The sequence below is a fragment of the Nannospalax galili genome, unplaced genomic scaffold, assembly GCF_000622305.1.
Source record: "Nannospalax galili isolate Female #2095 unplaced genomic scaffold, S.galili_v1.0 scaffold675, whole genome shotgun sequence".
Classification (NCBI taxonomy): domain Eukaryota; kingdom Metazoa; phylum Chordata; class Mammalia; order Rodentia; family Spalacidae; genus Nannospalax; species Nannospalax galili.
Genome location: NW_008337205.1, coordinates 623,289 through 644,405, shown reverse-complemented (window position 1 = coordinate 644,405; position 21,117 = coordinate 623,289). Strand labels below are relative to the sequence as shown.

The 21,117-nt window shown below is 47.1% G+C and overlaps 1 protein-coding gene across 11 annotated transcripts in view; it reads left to right on the top strand.

Annotated features, from left to right (window-relative positions):
• Nucleotides 1–21,117, top strand: part of Cux1 (cut like homeobox 1) — a 379,665-nt gene that overhangs the window by 329,118 nt on the left and 29,430 nt on the right. For 6 of the 11 annotated variants that reach the window (XM_029563183.1, XM_008832296.2, XM_029563181.1 and 3 more), the window contains 3 exons: nucleotides 10,537–10,839; nucleotides 15,817–16,005; nucleotides 20,612–20,876. The exons of the other annotated variants lie outside the window; for them this stretch is intronic. In XM_029563183.1, the coding sequence (XP_029419043.1) occupies nucleotides 10,537–10,839; nucleotides 15,817–16,005; nucleotides 20,612–20,876 (757 nt within the window). The remainder of the gene's footprint in view (nucleotides 1–10,536; nucleotides 10,840–15,816; nucleotides 16,006–20,611; nucleotides 20,877–21,117) is intronic. 11 annotated transcript variants of the gene reach the window in all.

Below are 21,117 nucleotides of genomic sequence, written 5' to 3'. Positions count from 1 at the left end.
GAGTCTCTAATGCTCCATCCGAGGAATGGAATAAGACACTAAATGCAGAGAAACCCTTGGGAACTTTTAGAAAGCTAGTGGGAATACAATGAAGAGATTCACATGTTTGTATCTTCCATGGGCTACATGCCTTTCTGATACTGGGAAGCAAACTGATCCCTCCCCTTATGGATTAAGAAAAGTCTTGGGTGAAAAGGAATTTGCCCCCCAGGTACCAGAAGTTCACATGGTCCCAAGGCCAGTGGCCTTGTTGCCTTAGAGATTTGCAGAAGCCAACCCCAGGGCCTTGAGGATCTAGTGTCCTGGGATGAGGGAAAGGTTGACCCCTGTAACTGTGCATAGAGAATCAAAGTAAGGCTTCAGAAGAGGTGCTGGGGAAATGGCTCAGTCGGTAAAGTGCTTGCCTTGCAAGCTTGAGGACCAGAGTTCAATCCCTATAATTATGTTAGGAGTCAGGGAGGAAGGTAGGCATGTAGCACGTGCTTGCAGTCCCAGCTCTGGGAAGGCAGATATACGGGGATCCCTGAGGCTCACTGGCCAGCCAATCTAGCTTATTTGGTGGACTCCAGGCCAATGAGAGACCCTGTCTCAAAAAATAAGATGGGTGGCTCCTAAGCAACACCACCAGAGATTGACCTCTGGCTTACACATACACATACACAAACACACACATTTACACAAAACAAGGAACAAATTTTGGTTCAAATCAGATATGGGCAAAATCAAAAGTCAGACCCATGGCAAAGCAAGTGATGTTAAAACACAAGTGTCAAGGAAGGTCTCCCAGGTAGAGCTGTACCCACACTGGAGAAGGGGAGGGGACTGTGGCCAAATCAATGACAGCATGGAGCCCAAGCTTAGAAAGTTTGCCAGAGTTTAGTTTAGAAACACCTAGTCCAGGCAGTGGAGGGTCATGCCTCTCTGAAACCCCTTCCTGTCTAAATCCAATAAAAACAGACATGAGCCCAAGGGCCTTGCCCTTGCTAAGGACAGCTCCACTCTCTAGCTGTCATGCCTTCATCCCAGACAGACCTGGAGTCATCATGGTACCAGACCCCATTCCCATGCAAACTGGCCTGCATACTCAGGTTCTTCCAAGTGCCCACCAGCCCTCTCCTGGACAGGGCAGGTCAGGAGGCAGCCCAGAGTATCCATCTTGGATTTGTTTGCTTTTTCTTGAGGAACTGGGATCCTAAATATAGCCCAAGTCTGAATTGGCAGATGTGGGGTTCATTCCTTACATAAGGCCCAAAATTAGCCTGTCGTTTGGCACCTAAATAAAGCAGGCAGACTGCCTTCCTACCAACTTTGCAATTAGGAGATACTAGAATGGCAGCTTTTTATTGGCTAAGAAGCCCCTGTGGTAGTGAGAGTGGCATCTTTGAAAGCCAGAAGACTAAGGAGTCCCCAGGGGCACCCTTTCTCAAGATCAGGCCTCCTGTTTCTTTTATGTGTGTTTATTTATTTAGAGTCAGTTTCGTGTAGCGCAGGCTGGCCTCCAACTCACTTATTAGCCGAGGATGACCTTTATTTCCTGACTGCCTTCACCTCTTGTCTATTGGGATTATAGGTGTGCACCACCACACTGATTGATGCAGTGCAGGGAACTGAACCCAAGGCTTCATACATGCTAAGCGAGCACTCTCCTGACAGAACTGCAGTCCCAATCCAACCTTCTCATTCCTGAGTTTAAAATCCATGTATTCTCCCATGAGTGAAAGCCTATCATAGAATCAGGAATAAAAGTAAGGGCCAACAAGACAGCGCAGCTAGTGAAGGTGCTGGCCACCAAGCCTGACCATGTGTGCACAATCCCTGGAACCCACCTACTGGAAGGAGAGAACCAACTCAAAATTTGACCTCTGACTGCTGCATACATGCATCCATGTGCACACATGCACATACACCCTCTGGCAAGTAAATAAAAATTTAAATAATAATCGATTACTCCCCAAATATCACTAGGAAAAACAGCAACAGCCACTCAGGTTTTTGCAAGAAAAGAAAAAGTCTACACAGAGTACCTGGAGCTGGGTTAGCGGAGGGCCTCCCCAGGGGCCGCAGGAAGATGTTATAATCAGTTACCACATCATAACACTGATATATGATAATTACTCAGTGTTTCTCCAGAGATAGTGAAGCATTTGGCGGGGATGTGGTTCCTTCATGGTCCACTGCCTGATTAATATGCAAATAATAGGCTGATTGCATGATGAATGCAGAAAATGAGCCCACCGATAACTGGTGCACTGAAGCAGGGAGATGATAAATTACTTTTACCGACTGTCCTACATTAAGTACCCTTTCTCAACAATCTTGTCTCAAATTAAGGAAAGCAATACAGAGAGATTAAGAGAATGTGTAAGATAATGTACCTTCGTTGCTTTTCAAATGTGAACACCTGTAAGAAAAATGGTTCCTCCTAGGGCCACAGTAGTTCACTAACATGAGTGGTCACTGAGAGAGGGAAGCAGCCAGCTGCACCTATGCATGACACTGGCTTCACTGGGGCCTGGTTAGCTCAGCCCAGAGATCATTAACCTACGTGCTGGCTGAGTGGTAGGGTCACTGAGAGGAAATAGGCTGCTTGGGGCAGACCCTGCACAGATGGGAAGGAAAGAATTTGAGACCATCTTTTAAAGATGGGGCAAGATGATAGCCTTTAGTCCTAGCCTCAGGAGGAAGGGGGGATCAAAAGTTCAAGGCCAGCCTGGGCTACATAACTCTTCTTCAAAAAGGACCAACCTTAGGCTAGGGACCTCAGTTTCATCCCTAGAACCCACAATTTGGGGGAAAAAAAAGAGCAGGCACAGTGCCACATGCCTGTAATCCCAGCACTGGGGAGGTGGAGACAGGCAGATCTCTGGGGCTCAATAGCCTACCAGCCTTCCTAGCCTGCTTGACTCATTTCAGGACAGTGAGAGACTTTGCCTCAAAACACAAGATGGTAGTCAGGCATGGTAGTACATGCCTCTAGTCCCAGCACTCCAGAGGCAGAGGCAGGTGGATCTCTGTGAGATCAAGGCCATCAGGTCTACATAGTGAGTTCCAGGCCAGCTGGAGCTACAGGAAGACCTTATCTCAAAATAAAATAAAATAAAATAAAAGATGGGGCTGAGAATATAGCTCAGAGGTATAACACTTGTGTAACATGTGTTAAATTCTTATTTCAATTCCCAGCATTGCCAAAAACAAAAGCAAGATAGATGGTGCCTCTGGCCTCCACACAAATAAAGGTGGGGAAGGGGGATGCTAATCTTTGATTACAGCAAAGCAATTTAACTAGAGGGTTGGTTTGTTTGTTTTTTTTTTCCCAGCAGTAATACATATTTAGACTTGTTTATATGACATGCATTTTCTCTTAACATATAGAGATGCATTGATAAGTGTTCTAAATGGGTGTATATTTATAGAAAGGCAAGGAAAGCCCCATGAAGCAAGGCTGATTATGTCACCCAGTGTCATTCTAATGCTTGTGCCAGGCCTTGGATTCCCTTCTAGACTTGTACTGTAATATCAGTGGTGGTTTTAATTTTTAATGCTCCCAAACTCTATTTTTGATAGGCTTATCTGCTTAAGAGCTTATAAAAGATACACAAAGGGAGGATGGAGATATGGCTCAATGGTTAAGAGCACAGGCTGCTCTTGCAGAAGACCCAGGTTCAGTTCCCTATACCCACATGGCAGCTAACAACCATCCAGAATTCCAGTTCCAGGAGATCTGACACTTTCTTCTGACTTCCATGGGCATTGCACGACATGAGTGCACTTACATACATGCAGGCAATACACTCATACACATAAAATTAAAATAAATAAAATAAATGTTAAAAAATATTTTTTTAAAAAATATACAAGGACCAAGGATGCAGCTCAGTTGGCAAAGAACTTGCACAGCATACAGGAGACCCTAGGTTCCACCCTCAGCACAATATAAACCAGGCATGGTGGTGCATGCCTATAATTATGGCATTCTGCCAGCTGAGCCACATCCCATCCAATTCTTTTCTGTCATTTCTAAAGAAGAGGATCTGGTAATTTCCTGAGATTTAAGGCCAGCAGGGTGCTGGGATGGAAAGAGATCTGCTTAAGGCCTGACCCTGCCACCTGTTTGCCTGGACTTTCCCAGAGTCAGTGGCCTACCCAGGAACCCTTGGGAACTGGCCAATGGTATCACATGCTGGGGCCTCCTTCATGTGTAGAAAGCTGTGGGTCATCTCTGCCATGATATTTGGTTGGTTGGTTGGTTGGTTTTGAAACAGGATTTCATGTAGCCTAGGCCAGTCCAGGATCCTCTGCCTCCACCTCCCATGTACTAGCATGACAGGAGAACTCCACCTCACAAAGGGGTTTTATTGTTGTTGTTGAGACTGGGTCTCACTATATAGCCCTGGCTGGCCTTGAACTTGCTATGTAGACCAGACTGGCCCCAATCTCACAGAAATCTGCCTGCTTCTGCCTCTAGAGTGCTGAGATTAAAGATGTATGCCACCATACCTAGCACAAAGTGATGGGTAGACAGAGAAAGCTGGGACATAGTAGTCTGTATTTTGGTCCACACTCAGGCAAATCAGTTAAAACAGCACTCCTGTTAAAAAGGAGATACTCTCTCTGTATTGTTTGTTGGGCGAGGTGGAGTTTTGTTTATCATTTTTAAGACAGGGTCTCACTGATTTGGCCTAGAACTCACAGCAATCCACCTACCTATGCTTCCAAGTGTTAGAATTAAAACCGTGTGCCACCACACCCAGCTAAAAAGATACCTTAGTTTTGTGTACTAGCCATATCTTACAGACATAGTTTGGGGGGGAGTGCCAGGGGTTCTCTGAGAATCTGCTACTAGGACAAAGCTTAGGGCCCAAAGCCTACACTAACCAAGACCACCAGCACAGAAGTGTCTAGAAATACCAGAGCTCACATTATCATGCAGCCCTGCCTTGCCCTGGGGTTAGACACAGAAGATAAGGAGAATGTGTATCTCATATAGGGTACAAAGGTCTAGTCTGCCCAGGAGACTAGGGGCTCCTCAGAGGGCAATGAGCACCCACATTTCTTTGGTTGTCCATAATACCGTCTGCTCATCTGAACTGAGTTGAGAAACACTCCAAGCTGGTGGTCACCTCCTTGTGGCTTCTTAAAAAGCTGTCGAAGGCTGTGGGCTGGAAAGGTCCTCAGAGCCCTTCAGGGTTGCTAGGACACCTGCACTTAGGATGTCCTGAACTTAGGATGTCCACACTGAGCTCCCTCCAACTCACTGCCCTGCTTCCCACAGCTACTGAGGTTCCTGTCCCCCGACCCTTGGATGCCCACCCCCAAGCCTGGCCATACCACCCTTTTCTCCCTTAACTGGTCCCAGCATTTTCTGCTTTCTCTCCCTTGTCTGTCTTGAGAGTCACTTGGAGTTACCTGGCCTGGCACAGGCTCAAAGTCTAAACTCTGGACATAATGAAAAGCAGTGCATCAGACCAGCCGCCATTTAAATCATGTTTGGGTTCTTGTCAGAATGTCACAGAGTACCCTGTCATTTTGTTTCGGCAACTTGTCCTTCTGAACGCGTGGTTCGCCGTATGGCACGCCAGCAGTAAAAATGTCACTTGCAATAATTACTTTTTGGAGGAAATGCTTTCTGACTTCCTACCTTCAAGCTGTTTTTTACACAGTGGGGAGATAATCAAAAATGACTTCATCCTGACTGCTCAAATGAACACTAAATGGAATTTGGGTTATTACCACGATAGAGGAGGGCTGGGCATGGAAATTGCAACAGCAGATCGGATAAACTGCAGAGCGATTTGTCTTGGAGAATTGGAGCGGGTGTGCGTTTTCTGTTGGTGTCTATTGAAAACTTCAGGCAGCTGTTGTTTGGCCTGCTGTTTGGGGAATATAATATTTTTCATAATCCTTTTATGGCTCCTCAACGCCTTATGTGTCTCCGCAGGCCTTGTGTCATGTCCCTGCCCTCTGTGCTTCCAAGCCAAGCTCCTCTTCTGCAAGTTCCAAGGTCCGCCACAGGGAAAAGTGAATCCTCACATATCACTTCCAAATGCCACACCTTGCCCTCCATCACTCTCAAAACCCCAAAGTCAGAGAGCAAACCCAGGACCTGGGGCATGCTAGGAAAGTGCTCAACACTGAGCCACACCCCCAGCACTACTGGGCTTTTAAAATATGTAAATTCTCCTTGTTAACTGCCACAGGTCTGGAGCTGCAGAGACTCTTGAAAGCAATGATAGTTTTTTTGTTGTTGGGGGGGGGTATCTAATTTCTCATGTCCCCAGTGACTAGCATAGTACACAACACAAAGTAGGTGCTTTAAAAATATGGATGGAGGGACCAGTATGATGGCTCAGCTGGTAAGGATGCCTACCACCAAGCCTGATGACCATAGTTTGATCACAGAACCACATAGTGGAAGGAAAGAACCAACTCCACAAAGTTGTCCTCTGAATTCCACACATGCACTATGGCATGTGTGTACCAACACACATAAGCACACATGCACATACAGATACATACAAACAAATAAATGTGAAAAATTTTTTTAAATGACAATGTGGATGGATAGCTCCAGGTGTGGCATAGGCCTTTAAGTCTCAGCACTCTGAACACAGAGTTGAGAGGATTACCCATGAATTTGAGACCAGTCTAGTCTACATAGTGAGTTCTAGGCCAGGTAGGGCAACATAGTGAGATCTTGTCTAAAAAAAAATGTGGGTGGATAGATAGTGGGCAGATGTACAAATGGATGAATAGATGGGTGAATGAATGGATGGATGATGAGTAAATGGATGATGGATAAGTGGGTGGGTAAGTGGGTGGATGAATGGGTGGATGATAGACAAATGGAGGGTGGAGATAGGGGTGAGTGGATGAATGGGTGGATGGATGAGTAGATGGATAATAGATGGCTGGGTAGAGCAGGCAGGCTGCCAGCTTAGTGGCAGACAGCATCATAGGTAGAGATATAGAGGTTTTCCACTTCTGTTCCTTCCTTGATCGCTGTCATGACTGACTGACTTCCAGTGACTGAGCTTCTGTGTCTAAAATCCCTGATGTTGACATGAATGTGTAGTAGTCACTGTCTCAGAAGGCAGACACTCAGTGCAGGGTGTGAGTACCAGCAACTGTGCAGGTGGCTTTATAAGATGGGGGACATCTGAGTGTGCCCAGCAACCTCTACTGTTGGTTAGAAGGTGGGTGTAAGGATTGAGTGTGCCAATTCCTCCCCATGTCAACGCAGCACCTGTGCAGTAAGCCCAGTGAGTGTCCCTTCTGAGGTGGCTGATAGGATGACTGATGACAGAGTAGGGCTTCCTTTTTTTTTTAATACCAGTTCTCTCTTTCTAAAAATTTTTTTACATTTGTGTGTGTATATGTGATGACTATGGGTGTATGCGTACCATAGTGCATGTGTGGAGGTCAGGGACAACCTGAAGGAAGTCAGTTCTTTATCATGTGGGTCCCAGGGATCAAACAAAACAGATCATCTGGCATGATGGCAAGTGCTTTCACCCACTGAGCCATCTCACTGGCCCTACACATGAATTCTTAAGTATCCAACTCAGGTCCTCCTGGTTGTATGGCAAGCACTGTTCTGACAGCTACCTCCCAGCCCTGACCTTTTTGTTTGTTTATTTGGTTGGTTGGTTGGTTGGCTGGTTATTTGAAACAGTGTCTCACTATGTAGCCCCTGCTAGCCTGAAACTCTAGCTCTTCCTGTCTCAGCTTCCCTAGTGCTGGGATTACAGGTGCACACCACCACACCTAGCTCAAGAAGGGTTTTTTTCATGGCTCCCTCTTTGTTCCACAGCACCCCTACAACACCATGTTCCCTCTGAATGCTCATCACATATCCCGTCATGCAAGGGACACCAGGCCTCATCCAGACCCTCCTACTATATCTCTTTGGCTCCTCTGAGGTCTCCTAAATTGCTCTTGAACCTGCATCTCCATCCCAGCCCTTACTGTCCTCCATCCCCCCACCTTACAGCCTCCTGCTCCCAGCTCTCATGGAGACACAGCAACACTATGTAGCCAAGGAAGCCCTGGGTTCAATCTCCAGCACTGCATAAAAGGTGTAGTGGGGCACAGCTGGAATGCCAGGTACATAGTGACTTCAAGGTCAGCCTGGGCTACATGAGATTCCTGTCTCAATGAGTAAAAACCCAGATATTCTGTTTTCTGTGCCCTGAGACCCCAGAGGTGTTGTGTCTCTCTGAATAAACCCCCTCCTAAAGTGTAGTTGAACCCTAGCCAGACCCAGTAACAATGTGTCACTTCTGCCACCCCAGGTAGTTCAAGGTGCAGCAGATTTGGTTGCAGGGGTTTAACCTTTGTTTGTAGCAGGGAGCCCAAGGGGACCCCAGTCATGCATGGTACACATACCCATTAGCTTTCTCAGGGCTCTGCCCAACATACATGCAAGTACACACCTGGGACACATACAACCAGAAACATCTGCTGCTCAAGGTATTTGGTAAGATCTGTCTCCTAGACAGCAGCTAGTCCCCTATGGTTTATTATCATGGTGGCCATGATTTTGACCTTGCTGTGAGTTAAAGGACACAGACCTGGGAGAAATCTGTTTATCATGTTTGGGACACATGCCATCCCTGACAGTAGTCACTGAGCAAGATGGATGACCTGCCAAACTGGCCCCCCTCACATGGGTGAATCAGGGCAAATTTACAGTATAATTCCTTTGCTGTTTCCGACAGACAAACAACATTTGCTGGGTTTTAGGCCCTGTTGTCTGGTGACCCAGGGGTGAGCAGAGAGAAGAAATCTGATTTACAGGATTCATATTGCCTTAAAGATGGATATGGGCCATTTCTGTCCCTCACGTCTGTCTCTTTTACATCTCTCACAAAGCAGTTCAGTTGTATTCTTAACCTGATTTTTCTAGGCTGAGCACACAGCTTTATGTGATCGTGGGACTTTGTACCAATTCAGGACATTAAACAGGTTTACTGGCTTGAATTGTGGTTTATTTCAGGCTTCATTCTTTCTAGGAAATCATATAAAATATTTGCATTTAGAATATATTTCCCATTCCCGGGTATACAAGAGATTGTTAGCCCAAATATCTAGCAAAACATTCATAAGGGACCTGAGGAGAAGGCTCAGTTGTAAGAGCAGTTGCCACACAAGTATGAGAACCTGAATTTGAATCCCTAGCACCCACATAAAAAGCCAGGCATGACCACATGCCTGCCTGTAAGTGCTGTGGGAGACAGACAGGAGGATCGCTGGGACTTGCTGGCCACCTGTCTAGCTCCAGGTTCAGTGAGAGACCCTGCCTCAAGGGAATAAGGTGGAGAGGACACCTGATGCCCTCCTCTGGCCTTTGCGTGAGTGTGTACACCCTGCACACACATATGCTCATATATTGTACACACAACTAAATCTATAATAAGCATTCATATACGTCTGTCATAAATTCATAGTTGTTCCTTTTTAGTCAGATAATAGAGTTTTCTTTGCTCAGCTATTTGTTGGTTCCGTTTTTTTTTATATAGCCCAAGATGAAATTTAGGGCACTGAACAAGCAAGATAAGAATTCTACTACTGCCCCACACCCAGCCCAGGTATTTGAAACTACCTGCTAATGTGCTGGTAATATGACTAAGGGACCTGCTGTGGGTTGAGGGAGCAATAAACAAGAAAAGACACAAAAGGTCCTGCCTTTGGAGTCTGTCACCAGTATCGTCAGTGACATTAGCCACTAGGGGGAAAAAAGCTGTAAATAGAGCTTTATATTGAATACAGACTTTTTTGTTTTTGAGACAGGGTTTCCCTATAGTCCCAGCTGGTTGGGAACTCAATATGTAGACTAGGCTGGCCTCAAACTCACAGGGATTTACCTGCTTCTGCCTTCCAAGTACTGGGATTAAAAGCGTGTACTATCACACATGGCCTCCCTTGTATTTTGAGACAGTTTCCCACTGGCCTAAAGATCAGCCAAGTAGGCTAAGCTGGCTGGCCAGTAAGCCCCAAGGATCTGCCTGTCTCCACCTCCCTAGCACTGGAGTTATAAGCGTACACCACCATGCCTAGATTCTTGTCTTATGTGGGCTCCCCATGTTACAAGGCAAGCACTTTACTGACTGGGCCATCTCCCCTGGTCCCTGTTCAGACTTCCTATACTGGAAAATACAGAGGAAAGAATCGCACATGTTAAAATCAACCCCCAGTCTTTCTAAGTTACTAGATTCATAGGGTTTAATTAGAACAAATCATGACGGTCATAATGACATATCTTTTAGCAAAATGCCCTGATATTAAGCCTTCAGAAACCTTTTATTTAAACCTTTAGTTGATTTTTCTCTCTGTTGGTGTTATTTTTGTTCTTTTAATGCAGAAAATTAGAGGTTATGCTTAATGATAAAAACTATGAAATAACACAGAAAGATCTACAGACTACTACATGGTGCCCTTCTGGAATAGGAAATTTAATGTTTCCTAAGGAAGCAAAGTCAATGTACATGGTGAAAGATGACTATTTTCAGCGGCCACTCTTGCTGTGTTTAATTCCAGAAAGCACTCCAAAGACCTCCGCCAGCTGCAGCCCCGCCCCCGAGTCCCCAATGAGTTCCAGTGAATCTGTGAAGAGTCTCACTGAGCTGGTCCAGCAGCCCTGTCCTGCCATTGAGACCAGCAAAGAAGGCAAACCTCCAGAACCCAGCGACCCACCCACCTCAGACTCCCAACCCACAACACCGCTGCCTCTCTCTGGACATTCTGCCCTCAGCATCCAAGAATTAGTAGCCATGTCTCCTGAGCTGGATACCTACGGCATAACCAAGAGGGTCAAGGAAGTACTGACGGACAATAACCTCGGTAAGTCTCCATTGCCAGTCACCAGTCAGCAGGTCGTTTCCTGTTTAGGGTCTTGACACAGTGAGGAAAGGGGCTCCAGACTGAGCCCGCCAAATGCTCCAAACATTCCACATGCCCAACCTTTTGACATTGCCACATTGATATTGTCATATACAAAGCTCACCAAAGAAATTGGGAGGGAAAAAAATCTCAGAATGTTTTAAGTAAATTCATGATTTTTTGTGTCAGACCAGACCACACTGATTACTATCTTGGGCCGCAGGTAAACATGCCTAAACAGGCTACTTAAAGAACCTGGTGCAGGGGCTGGAGAGATGGCTCAGCAGTTAAGAGCACTGACTGCTCTTGCAGAGGACCCGTGTTCGATTCCCAGCACCCACATGGCAGCTACGAGCTGTCCTTAACTCTAGTTCCAGGGGAATCTGAAGCCTTCTTCTGACCTCCAAGGCATTGCACGACACAGGTGTACATGCAGGCAATACACTCATACACATAAAATAAAAATAATAAATAAAATATTTAAAAAAGAACCTGGTGCAAGGGTATGGCTCAGAGGTAGAGCACCTACCTAGAATCCCCCAGTGAGGGGCTGGAGATGTGGATCAGTGGTAGATCACACCTGTCTAGAGTCCCCCAGTGAGGCCAGGCATAGTAGCACATGGCTTTAATCCCAACAGAGGCAGGTGGATCTCTGTGAGATCCAGGGCAACTGGGGCAGCAGGGAGACCCTGTCTCAAAAAGATGAAAAATAAAAACAAACAAAAAATAGAATCCCCCAATGAGGGGCTGGAGGTGTGGCTCAGTGGCAGAGCACCTGCCTAGAATCCCCAAGTAAGGAACTGGGGGTGTAGCTCAGTAGTACAGCATCTGCTTACAATGCACGAGACCCTGTGTTCTAACCCCAGCACACACACACACTAAAAAAATGAACATAAAATGTCTTATAGTGTGAATACTAGCTTGTTCACAGGAGTGCTAGAGCCATAGAGGTCAATGCCAGCCCCCTTCCAGCACCTACTCAAGCCTCTGGCATTAGAACATGCCCAGCAGACCCCCAGTCCATGGTGGATAGCAAAGCCAGGTAGGATGAGGTGGCTTCACAGAAGTCAAGAAGTAAGTCGCTCCAGTTTCCCTTCACTATGCCTGCTATGGGGCAAGCCATGTGTCCCCTCTGAGCAGCTCCTCAGTGATACTGGTTTGATCATGCCAGTCATGGACTGGTGACTCCAGGCTCGCTGCCTTGCAGCCCATAGCCATCTAATATTGCTGCTATTGCTCCTCCTCCCTTGCCAACCCTTCTGTTCTTCCCAGGCCCTCCACAGGACCAGGAACTGAGTGGTTCCCCTCTCATGGTGTCAGCCTCAAGCCATTTGTCTGATACATGTGGTAGCCACCTGGGTTCTACCTGAGGTAGCTGTCTGAGGCTCTATCACTGCTGGACAGGAGCTGTGGCCCTAGGAATATCAGGGTATCTCACCATTTTATACCATCATGCTCCCTTGGGGTTATATTGATGAGTCTGGCCCTCCTGGGCAGGCATGCCAGAAATGGCTGCAGCCATTCTGCTGGTCATGTGTCCCAGGTAAAGTGTCTATAAAAGGAGTGTAAGATGGATGCTCCTGAGGGCTGAGGAGAGAGTTTAGTCAGTAAAGGGCCTGCCATGCAAACATGATGACCTGAGTTAATACTGCAGAACCCATGTAAAAAAAATGCCAAGCAAGGTGGCCTGTGCTTGTAATCCCAGCATTGGGGAGGCAGAGACAAGTGGATCCATGGGGCTCACTGGCCAGCCAGCCTAACCTACCTGGTAAGTTCCAGGCCAGTGAAAGAACTTACTCAAAAAAGAAGGTGAGGCTGTGAACGATGGTTTAACAGTAATAAAGGTGCCTGCTACCAAGCTTGATGACCTGAGTTCAATTCCCAGAACCAAGATGGTGGAAGGAGAGAACTTCATGAGTTATCCTTTGACCTCCCCACTTGAGCTATGGTGCACACACAGACACACACACAATAAATGTTTCTTAAAATTTCAAAAAATTTAGGGTGTAGTAGTATACACCATTAACCCTCCACTCAGGAAACAGAGGCAGGCAGATCTGAGATTGAGGCCAGTCTGGTTCTATATAGTGAATTCCAGGCCAGCTGGAGTTTTGAGCTAGGGAGACCCTGTCTCAAAAAGCCCTCCCCACCCCACCCCCAAAAAAATAAGGTGGACAGTGCCTGAGGAATGACAGCCAACATTGTCCTGGCTGACACATGCACACATGTACACACATATGCACACATACAGTGGCAGCCGAGTTAAACAGTGACATGTGCCAGCGACTTACAGTCTGGGGTCAGGCCCAACTGAGTCCCCTGTGTCTTATTTGTATAATGCATTGTCCAAAACAGAACACAGGAAGAAGTTGCACCCTCTAAGAACAATTGTAATCGTTCGTTCATAAAAATGAAAATGTAGCTGTTGATTTGAGAACAGGGCCCAAAGCCCATATGTTCATCAGTTATTGAAATGTGAAAGGATTCCTACACTTGAGTCATCCCCTTCTTCACAGACTTGTCATGAGTCCAAAGAAGCAGGCCCAATCGCTCCTTCTACCCACCCCCAGATAGAAAGCATGGAAACATTGAGAATCAGCTGAAGGATGCCCTCCTTTCAAACCGCCAAGTTTTGAGATCACAGTTTCGAGATGGCAAACAAACAGTGGAGCCTCCTCCTTGGCATCACTAACCAGTCTCCATCCTCACTGAAGACTTTGTTGGCAAGGGTTACATGCAGCCAGAGCAGCACCCCACTGGCCTGTGGAACTTTCCAGTGCTGCAAAGGGGCAGTTAGTGAACTGAAGAAGTTCCAGGAAAGCCCTGTAACCCAGCTCACCTGGGCTGACCAACCAGAAGCAATCCCCTTGGTTGCTCCAACAGGTATTAAGTCTGCAGGGAAAGTAGCTAACTGCCTTCCCATGGGACCCTGGGTGGAGTTGTGAGCTAGCTTTGATCTGCATCAGGCAGTAAAGATGACTCCTAGTCAGGATTAAATGCACCCTCAACTTGACCCTGGATCTTGGCATGTTGAAGCACTCTATCATTAAGCCACACCCCCAGCCCCACTGGGTGATTTTAGGCAAGGGCTTTATCACTAAGCCACACCACAGCCCCTCACTGGGGAATTCAGACAGGAGATCTACCACTGAGCTACATCTTCAGCCTAGTACATTTCTTTTTAAGTTAAAATGAAAAGAAAAAGAAAAGAAAAAAAAAAGAAAGAACCACCTAAATTTAACTACATCATCAACCACATTTATAGGCCAGTCCCATGTCATCTTCTCTGGGTCTTACTTGGAGTCTTTCTAATTCACAGCTGGAGGACATGACCACAGATAGAATAATCCAAACCCCATGGTCTCTAGCTACAGAGTGGAATTGGCACATTCTGCTCAGCATCCCATATCCCAGATGCTTTGTGAGAACAAACTGGCCTCTGTGATCCTAATCTCCACTTCTACCCAATAGCTTCTGTTCACCCAGGCTTTTCCCATCCAGCCATATGGGTTATAACAGATTCTGATGTGTGCTTTAAGAGTGGTAGCCCTCAAGCTGGGCGTGGTGGCACACACCTTTAGTCCCAGCACTCAGGAAGCAGAGGCAGGTGGATCTCTGCGAGTTCAAGGCCAGCCTCATCTACATAGTGAGTTCCAGGCCAGCTGGGGCTACAGTCTCAAAAAAAAAAAAGAGTGGTAGCCCTCTCCCCACATTGAGGAATGGCTTTCAAAGGAACCAAACCCTAGGCTAGAGGTCACATGGCTTTTCTTCTTCATTCTCACTCTACCTTATTTTTTGGGACAGCATCTCTCACTGAACATAGAGCTTGCCTGTAAGACTAGACTGGCTGGCCAGTCATTTCCAGGGGTCCTCCTGTTTCCACCGCCCCAGCACTGGGATTACAGGCACATATCACTGTACCTTTTTTACATGGGTGCTGGGGCTCTAATTCATGCTTACACAGCAAGAGCTTTATCAATGAGCCATTTCCCCGGCCTTCAAGCCCTTCTTTTAAGCTTATGACACAGTGCAGGCTTGGCAACTACTGCACCCTCCACAGCTACCTGCCCTGTGATCAGCCCAAGGCAGGCTGCTCACCCTGCATGGGAGAAGAAAGGGCTCCAGGGAGAGTTTGATCCTCTCTGAGCCGCATTCAGCAAAGGCAGTTTAGACTGCAGAAACCAGTATAGCCAGTGAGCCTTTCAAACCCCAAATTACCAGCCCCTTCTGCCCTCCTGCTGAGATTTGGGGTCAAATGTTCCTTTCTCTCAGCAAGACCCTTGACCTTGCTAATCATGAAAAGGCCCATATGTGGCCTCTGGTTAGAGGTTGTTGAGTAGGGATGTAATGACTCTGACAGATGCTGCAGGTATCCACCCTTAGTTCACCTGGTGCCTGGAAGCTTTTTTTTTTTTTTGGTTTCTGCAACAACAGGCTATTGGCTGTTAAAATGTGGTTTAGGCTGACCTAGAATTCACTGTGAAGCCTGAGCTGGCCTGGAACTGCTGATCCCCTTGCCTTAGCCTCCTAAGTGCTGAATTACCATACCTGATAACCTAGAGGCTTTTCTGAGAGCCATAGTTATTTATCACAGTGGGGCTGCTATAAGGCAGGTGGAAGAAATGTTTCAGGACTGAAGATGTCACTCAGTGGTAGAGCACCTGGAGCACCTGTCTAGAATCATCCCCACCACCACCACCCCGCCACCCCCGTGAGTGTCTAGGGATGTGGCTTGGGATAGAGTACTCATTTGCATGCACAAAGCCCTAAGTTCCATCCCCAGCCCTACGCAAAACTAATGAAAAGTATTTCTACAAAATGTTGGTATAAACCAGGCCCTTACAATCCAGACTATGTGACATTGAGTCATATATGGACACCAGCTTGTCCTCACAGCCCCCTGACTGTCAGTGACCATCTCTCATGTCTACTTTCCAGGTCAGCGCTTGTTTGGGGAGACCATCCTAGGGCTCACCCAAGGCTCTGTCTCTGACCTCCTTGCCCGCCCAAAGCCCTGGCATAAACTCAGTCTGAAGGGACGGGAGCCCTTTGTCCGAATGCAGCTATGGCTGAATGACCCCAACAATGTGGAGAAACTGATGGACATGAAGCGGATGGAGAAGAAAGGTACTTGCCCACCCTCTGCCGGCCATGCCTTGTCTAGATGTTTTCCTGCAGAGATGGGGGGTAGATGGGGTCACTGATCCCTTGACCAGAGCTCTGTAAGACAGGTACAGGAGTTTAGATGAACATCAGCCAATGAGTAGCTTAAGAGGACAAGGAAGACTTGTCCCTCTTTGGGACATATAATCATCTTGTAACCACTGGGCACATCACAGCCTGTAGTAGTGGATCATTTGCTGGCAGTCTTTTAGCTCATGGGCGTGTTACATCATCTACTACACATGCACCTCATACGAAAAGCCTGTGGTTGGAGATATCACTTAGACATATTGAGTTGGTAGAGCACTTGCCTGGCATGCATAAAGCCCTAGGTTCAGTCCCCAATATCAAAAAAAAAAAAAAAAAAAAAAAAAAAAAAAGAAAATGCATTTTGAGCCAGGCAGGGTAGCACATACCTGTAATCCAAGCACTCACAAGGCTGAGATGGAAAGATTGCAAGTTCAAGATGATCAACCTGGGCTGTATGCTAAAACTTTATCTCTTTATAAAAACCAAAAGAAGGGGCTGGAGAAATGGCTCAGTAGTTAAGAGCACTGGCTGCTCTTGTAAAGGACCCAAGTTTGGGTCCCAGGACCCATGTGGCAGCAAACAACTATCCAGTTCCAGGGGCTCCGACGCCCTCTTCTGGCCTCCATGGGCACTGCATGACATGAGTGCACTTAAATACATGCCCATAAAACACTCATACACATAAAATTAAAATGAATTTTTTTAATTTAAAAAAAAAAGGAGCTGGGGCTCTGCTCAGTTGGTAGAGTGTTCACCTACTATGCATGCATGAAGCCCTGGGTTCCATCTCTGGCCCTGGGAGCTGAGAAGCTGGTGATATTATATAATTGTTGGCACCAATGTGCCAAGGGCCTGCCACACTGTTATACCAGGTGTCACTACTGTCCATCAGCAATGTGCCTAGACAGTGGCTTTCTACCCATCAAGGGCCACTCCCAGCTGGCTGTGGCCCACCTTCAGTTGTGACTCAGGCCACAGCCCCAAGGGCAACTCTAGGCAACACCCATGTTTTCAGAGCCATGTGGCACATCATTTCCCAGTTTTGCAACTTACTCTGGTAAATTTCAAGCAAAAGCACCAAGAATGGTATCAAGCCTAAGACAAGCCAGATATGGGGCACAGGCCTGTAATTCCAGCACTTGGGAGGCTGAGTCAGGAGGATAAAACGTTCAAGGCCATAGGCCAGGGATGTAGGTCAGTTGGTAGAGTACTTGCCTAGCAGGTACAAAGTCCTGGGTTCCATATCAAATACCACGTAAACTGGGTATGCAGAAGCATACCTGTAATCTCAACATTCAGCAGGAAGGTCAGGAGTTCAAGGTTATCCTTGGCCACAAAGTGAGTTTGAGGTCAGCCAGGCTATATAAAATCCTTGAAGGACAGGGGGTCTAGTCCAGACTGAACAGCTTAGTGAGACTCAGAAACAAGAAAACAAGCAAAAAGAACCTGGTGTACCCACTGCTGAGCTCTCACCCAGCAACATTGAAGTGTCCCACTTCCTGTCAGAAGCCAGGGCCAGTCACCTTGTGTTTGAGGTGGCTGCTCTCAGCATCAAGGAACAGCAGGCCACCTCCAGTGCAGTCCCCTGTCCCTTCAGATGTCAGTAGAGAGGCAGGCCTTGATTCTACCCTTTCCTGGTTGGCCAATAGTGAAGGACCTTAGCTCAGGGGATTTCGAGGCCTCCAGCTTCCTTCCACATGGACTCTGGCGCCATCTTGTGTGGCAAAAGCATTAACTATCTCCACAAGGCTCACACCTCAGGCTTTCCCAGGTTCCCCGCTACTCAGTAAGGAAGCCTTTAGCAGCCCTCCTGAGTAACTGGGCATTTAACCTGTCAGTCACACAACAGGTTGCCCACCGTAGTCCTCCCTCAGTGTTACCTCCTGAGCATCAGCTAGTGGTTGCCTCCCCACCCCTCCCCCGTCAGACAATTTCATGTAGCCTAGGCTAGCCTCAAATTTGTAACCAAGGATGACCTCAGAATTCATGGTCCTACCTCAGCATATGGAGTGCTAGGATGAGAGGCATGTACTACCGTGCCAGGTTTATGTGGTGCTAGAGATGGACCAAGAGCTTCATGCATGCTAGGTTAACTCTGCCCACTGAGCCACAGCCCCCACCATTTACCTTGTCAACTCAATATCATTATATTGTTTTCCCAATATAATGATAAAATAGCAGCAGAGTCAGTTAATTCCCCAGCCTAAAGTCCTATCCTTGCAAACTGACAGTGACTATACCAACTTCTCCAGAGGGTAAGAGTTAGAAAGAATGGATATAGTTGACTAATAATTCATTAAGTAAGAGTTATTAATTTGTATTCCTTCCAAATAATGTCAGGTGTGAAACACACACCTATAATCCCAGCACTCCATAAGCTGAGGCAGGAGAACCATGAATTCTAGGCCAGCCTGAGCTACATGTTAAGTTCCATGCCTACCTGAGTTACATAGTGAGTTCCAAGCTAACCTGAGCTATACAGCAAGAAAAAAAGGGAGGGGGTTGAGGAGATGGCTCAGTAGGTAAAATGCTTTCTGTGCACACATGAGGACCTGAGTTAGATCTTCAGAACACACTTTTTCTTTTCCTTTCTTTTCCTTTTTCTTGCTTTTTTGAGAAAGAGTCCTATAGCCGCAGATCACCTGGAACTTACTATGTACCCAGAACACACTGTAAAAAGCCAGGCATGTGCTTGTAATCCCAACACTGGGGAAGTGGAGACAGGTGGATCCCTAGGGCTCAGTGGCCAGCCAGCCTGTATTACTTGGTGAGTACTAGGTCAGTGACACAGAACCCTGTGTCATTTATTCCAGCCATCTGGGTTACTCCCCAGTGTCACCAGCACTTTCTCCATCGTCTCTTTCTCCTCAGCTTAGAGACATGATCTGTTCTTGTCTTTATCTTGCTGTGGAAAGGTTTGGGATTGAACTCAAGGCCTTGTACATACTGAGCTCCTTCCCTACCACAGAGCCACACCCATCACTCATTAAAAAGCCACTCCTCACCCTAGACCTCCCCTCTGGAAGTCACCTGTGTTTTGTTTTTCTTTTTCTTTTGTTTCTTCTTTTCTCTCCATTCTTTCCCTTCCTCCCTCTTTCCTTTCTCTGTGTTTCAAGATACAGTCTGTGTAGCTAACACTGATCTTAAGCTAGCAATCTTCCTGCCTTAGCCTCCCAAGTGTAGCTGCCTTTGTTGCAGTTCAGACTCCCAACACAGCAACTCTGGGGGCCACCCCGTTTCCTTCCTTCCTGATCCCCACTCAGCTTCTCACTGTTCACGGGGCTCCAGTTCTCCCCAAACCACCAAGTCCCAAGTCCAGCCTGGGTCTGTCCTGACATTCCTCCCGTGGTGATAGGTAGGTGGGTGGATATCGTTGGCCATCCCTAAGTTTCCATCCCCCACCTGTATATGACTGTGCCCTGGCTTTCCTCATGTCCCTCTGGGCCTTTCCTGGGAATGTCCTGTGGTAAGGGGGTTGTTTGGTTAGTTAGTTGTTTGCTTGTTTTGAGACAGGGTTTCACTATGTAGAGGTGGGAGTAAAGGTATGTCTCACCATCCTTTGCTGCTGGGAATGTCCTTTGATGAAATGCTGGGGTTTTCTGGGGTTCCATTTTGAGGTAACCCTTGGATGTGACATTGATTTCCATTAGTTGTCTTTCCTTCCTTCCTTCCTTCCTTCCTTCCTTCCTTCCTTCCTTCCTTCCTTCCTCCCTCTTTCTTCCATTCCCTGTCTTCATCTCCCTCTCTCCCCCTATCCCTCCCTCCACTCCTCTCTCTCTGGGATTTCTTGTAGCCCAGGCTGGCATCAAACTCCCTATGTAGCCAAGGATGACCTTGAACTCTTGAACTTCCTGCCTTCACCTCCCAAGTGGGGTTACAAGCACTCACCATTGAACCTAGTTTGAGTTCCATCTTCTAACAGCCTTCTGCTGTCCAGAGCATCCCATGCATTTTCTAGTTAATCTAACCTTGTCCTTCAAGATAACCTTGAAATGTCCTCTCTTCTGGAAGCCCCTCAGCCCTTTCCCAGGCCCTGTCTTGAACTTCTTAAATGCCCCTCCTAGGTGCCCTGAGCTTACCTCCCTGCCACCTACTATCCATCTAGCTGGATCCTTCTGTAGCTGTCAATGAACTGTCAGGTTGTATAGGGACAGCTGGGAACACATGGGACATCAGAGTCAGGTCTCAGTGTGTGTGCTGGGAACAGTGTGGCTCCACTACAGGGTTTTATTTAGGGACTTTTTTTTTGTTTCATTTTGTTTTACAGTGCTGGGGATGAAACTGGGGGCATTGTGCATTCTAGATGCATTCCATCACTGACCTATTTGGTTTTGTTGGGGTTTTTTTTTAGACAGGGTCTCAGTGTGTATCCCAGACTGGCCTCAAACTCATGACCCTCTAGTCTTGGCCTCCTCGGTACTGTGATCACACATATGCACCACACACCGAGGCTAAGGGTGTTACAGCATCCTATTCTGCTGCCAGGCTTTGCATTGGTTTCCCATGGGTCCCTGACCTCACCTACTCTGTCTTCCCACAGCCTACATGAAACGGCGACACAGTTCGGTCAGTGACAGCCAACCCTGCGAACCCCCCTCAGTGGGCATCGACTACAGTCAGGGCGCTAGTCCCCAGCCACAACACCAGCTGAAGAAACCCCGAGTGGTGCTGGCTCCTGAGGAGAAGGAAGCACTGAAACGCGCGTATCAGCAGAAGCCATACCCATCACCAAAAACCATTGAGGAGCTTGCCACACAGCTGAACCTGAAGACCAGCACCGTAATCAACTGGTTCCACAACTACAGGTAGAGCACCACCCACACCCCAAATTCTGCTTGCATTAAACACCCACTGAGGTGGAGCCAAGGACAGAATATCATTGCTATGCAGTGTGAACAGCAGCATAAAAGGGCCCCTGGCAAGTGGCTGGCCTCCTCATTGGCACTGAGGAGCCTTCTATTATTATTTTGTGTGTGCTCAGGTATGCTCATGCCACAAGTGTATGGAGGTCAGAGACAACTCTTGGGAGTGCGTTCTGTCCTGCCA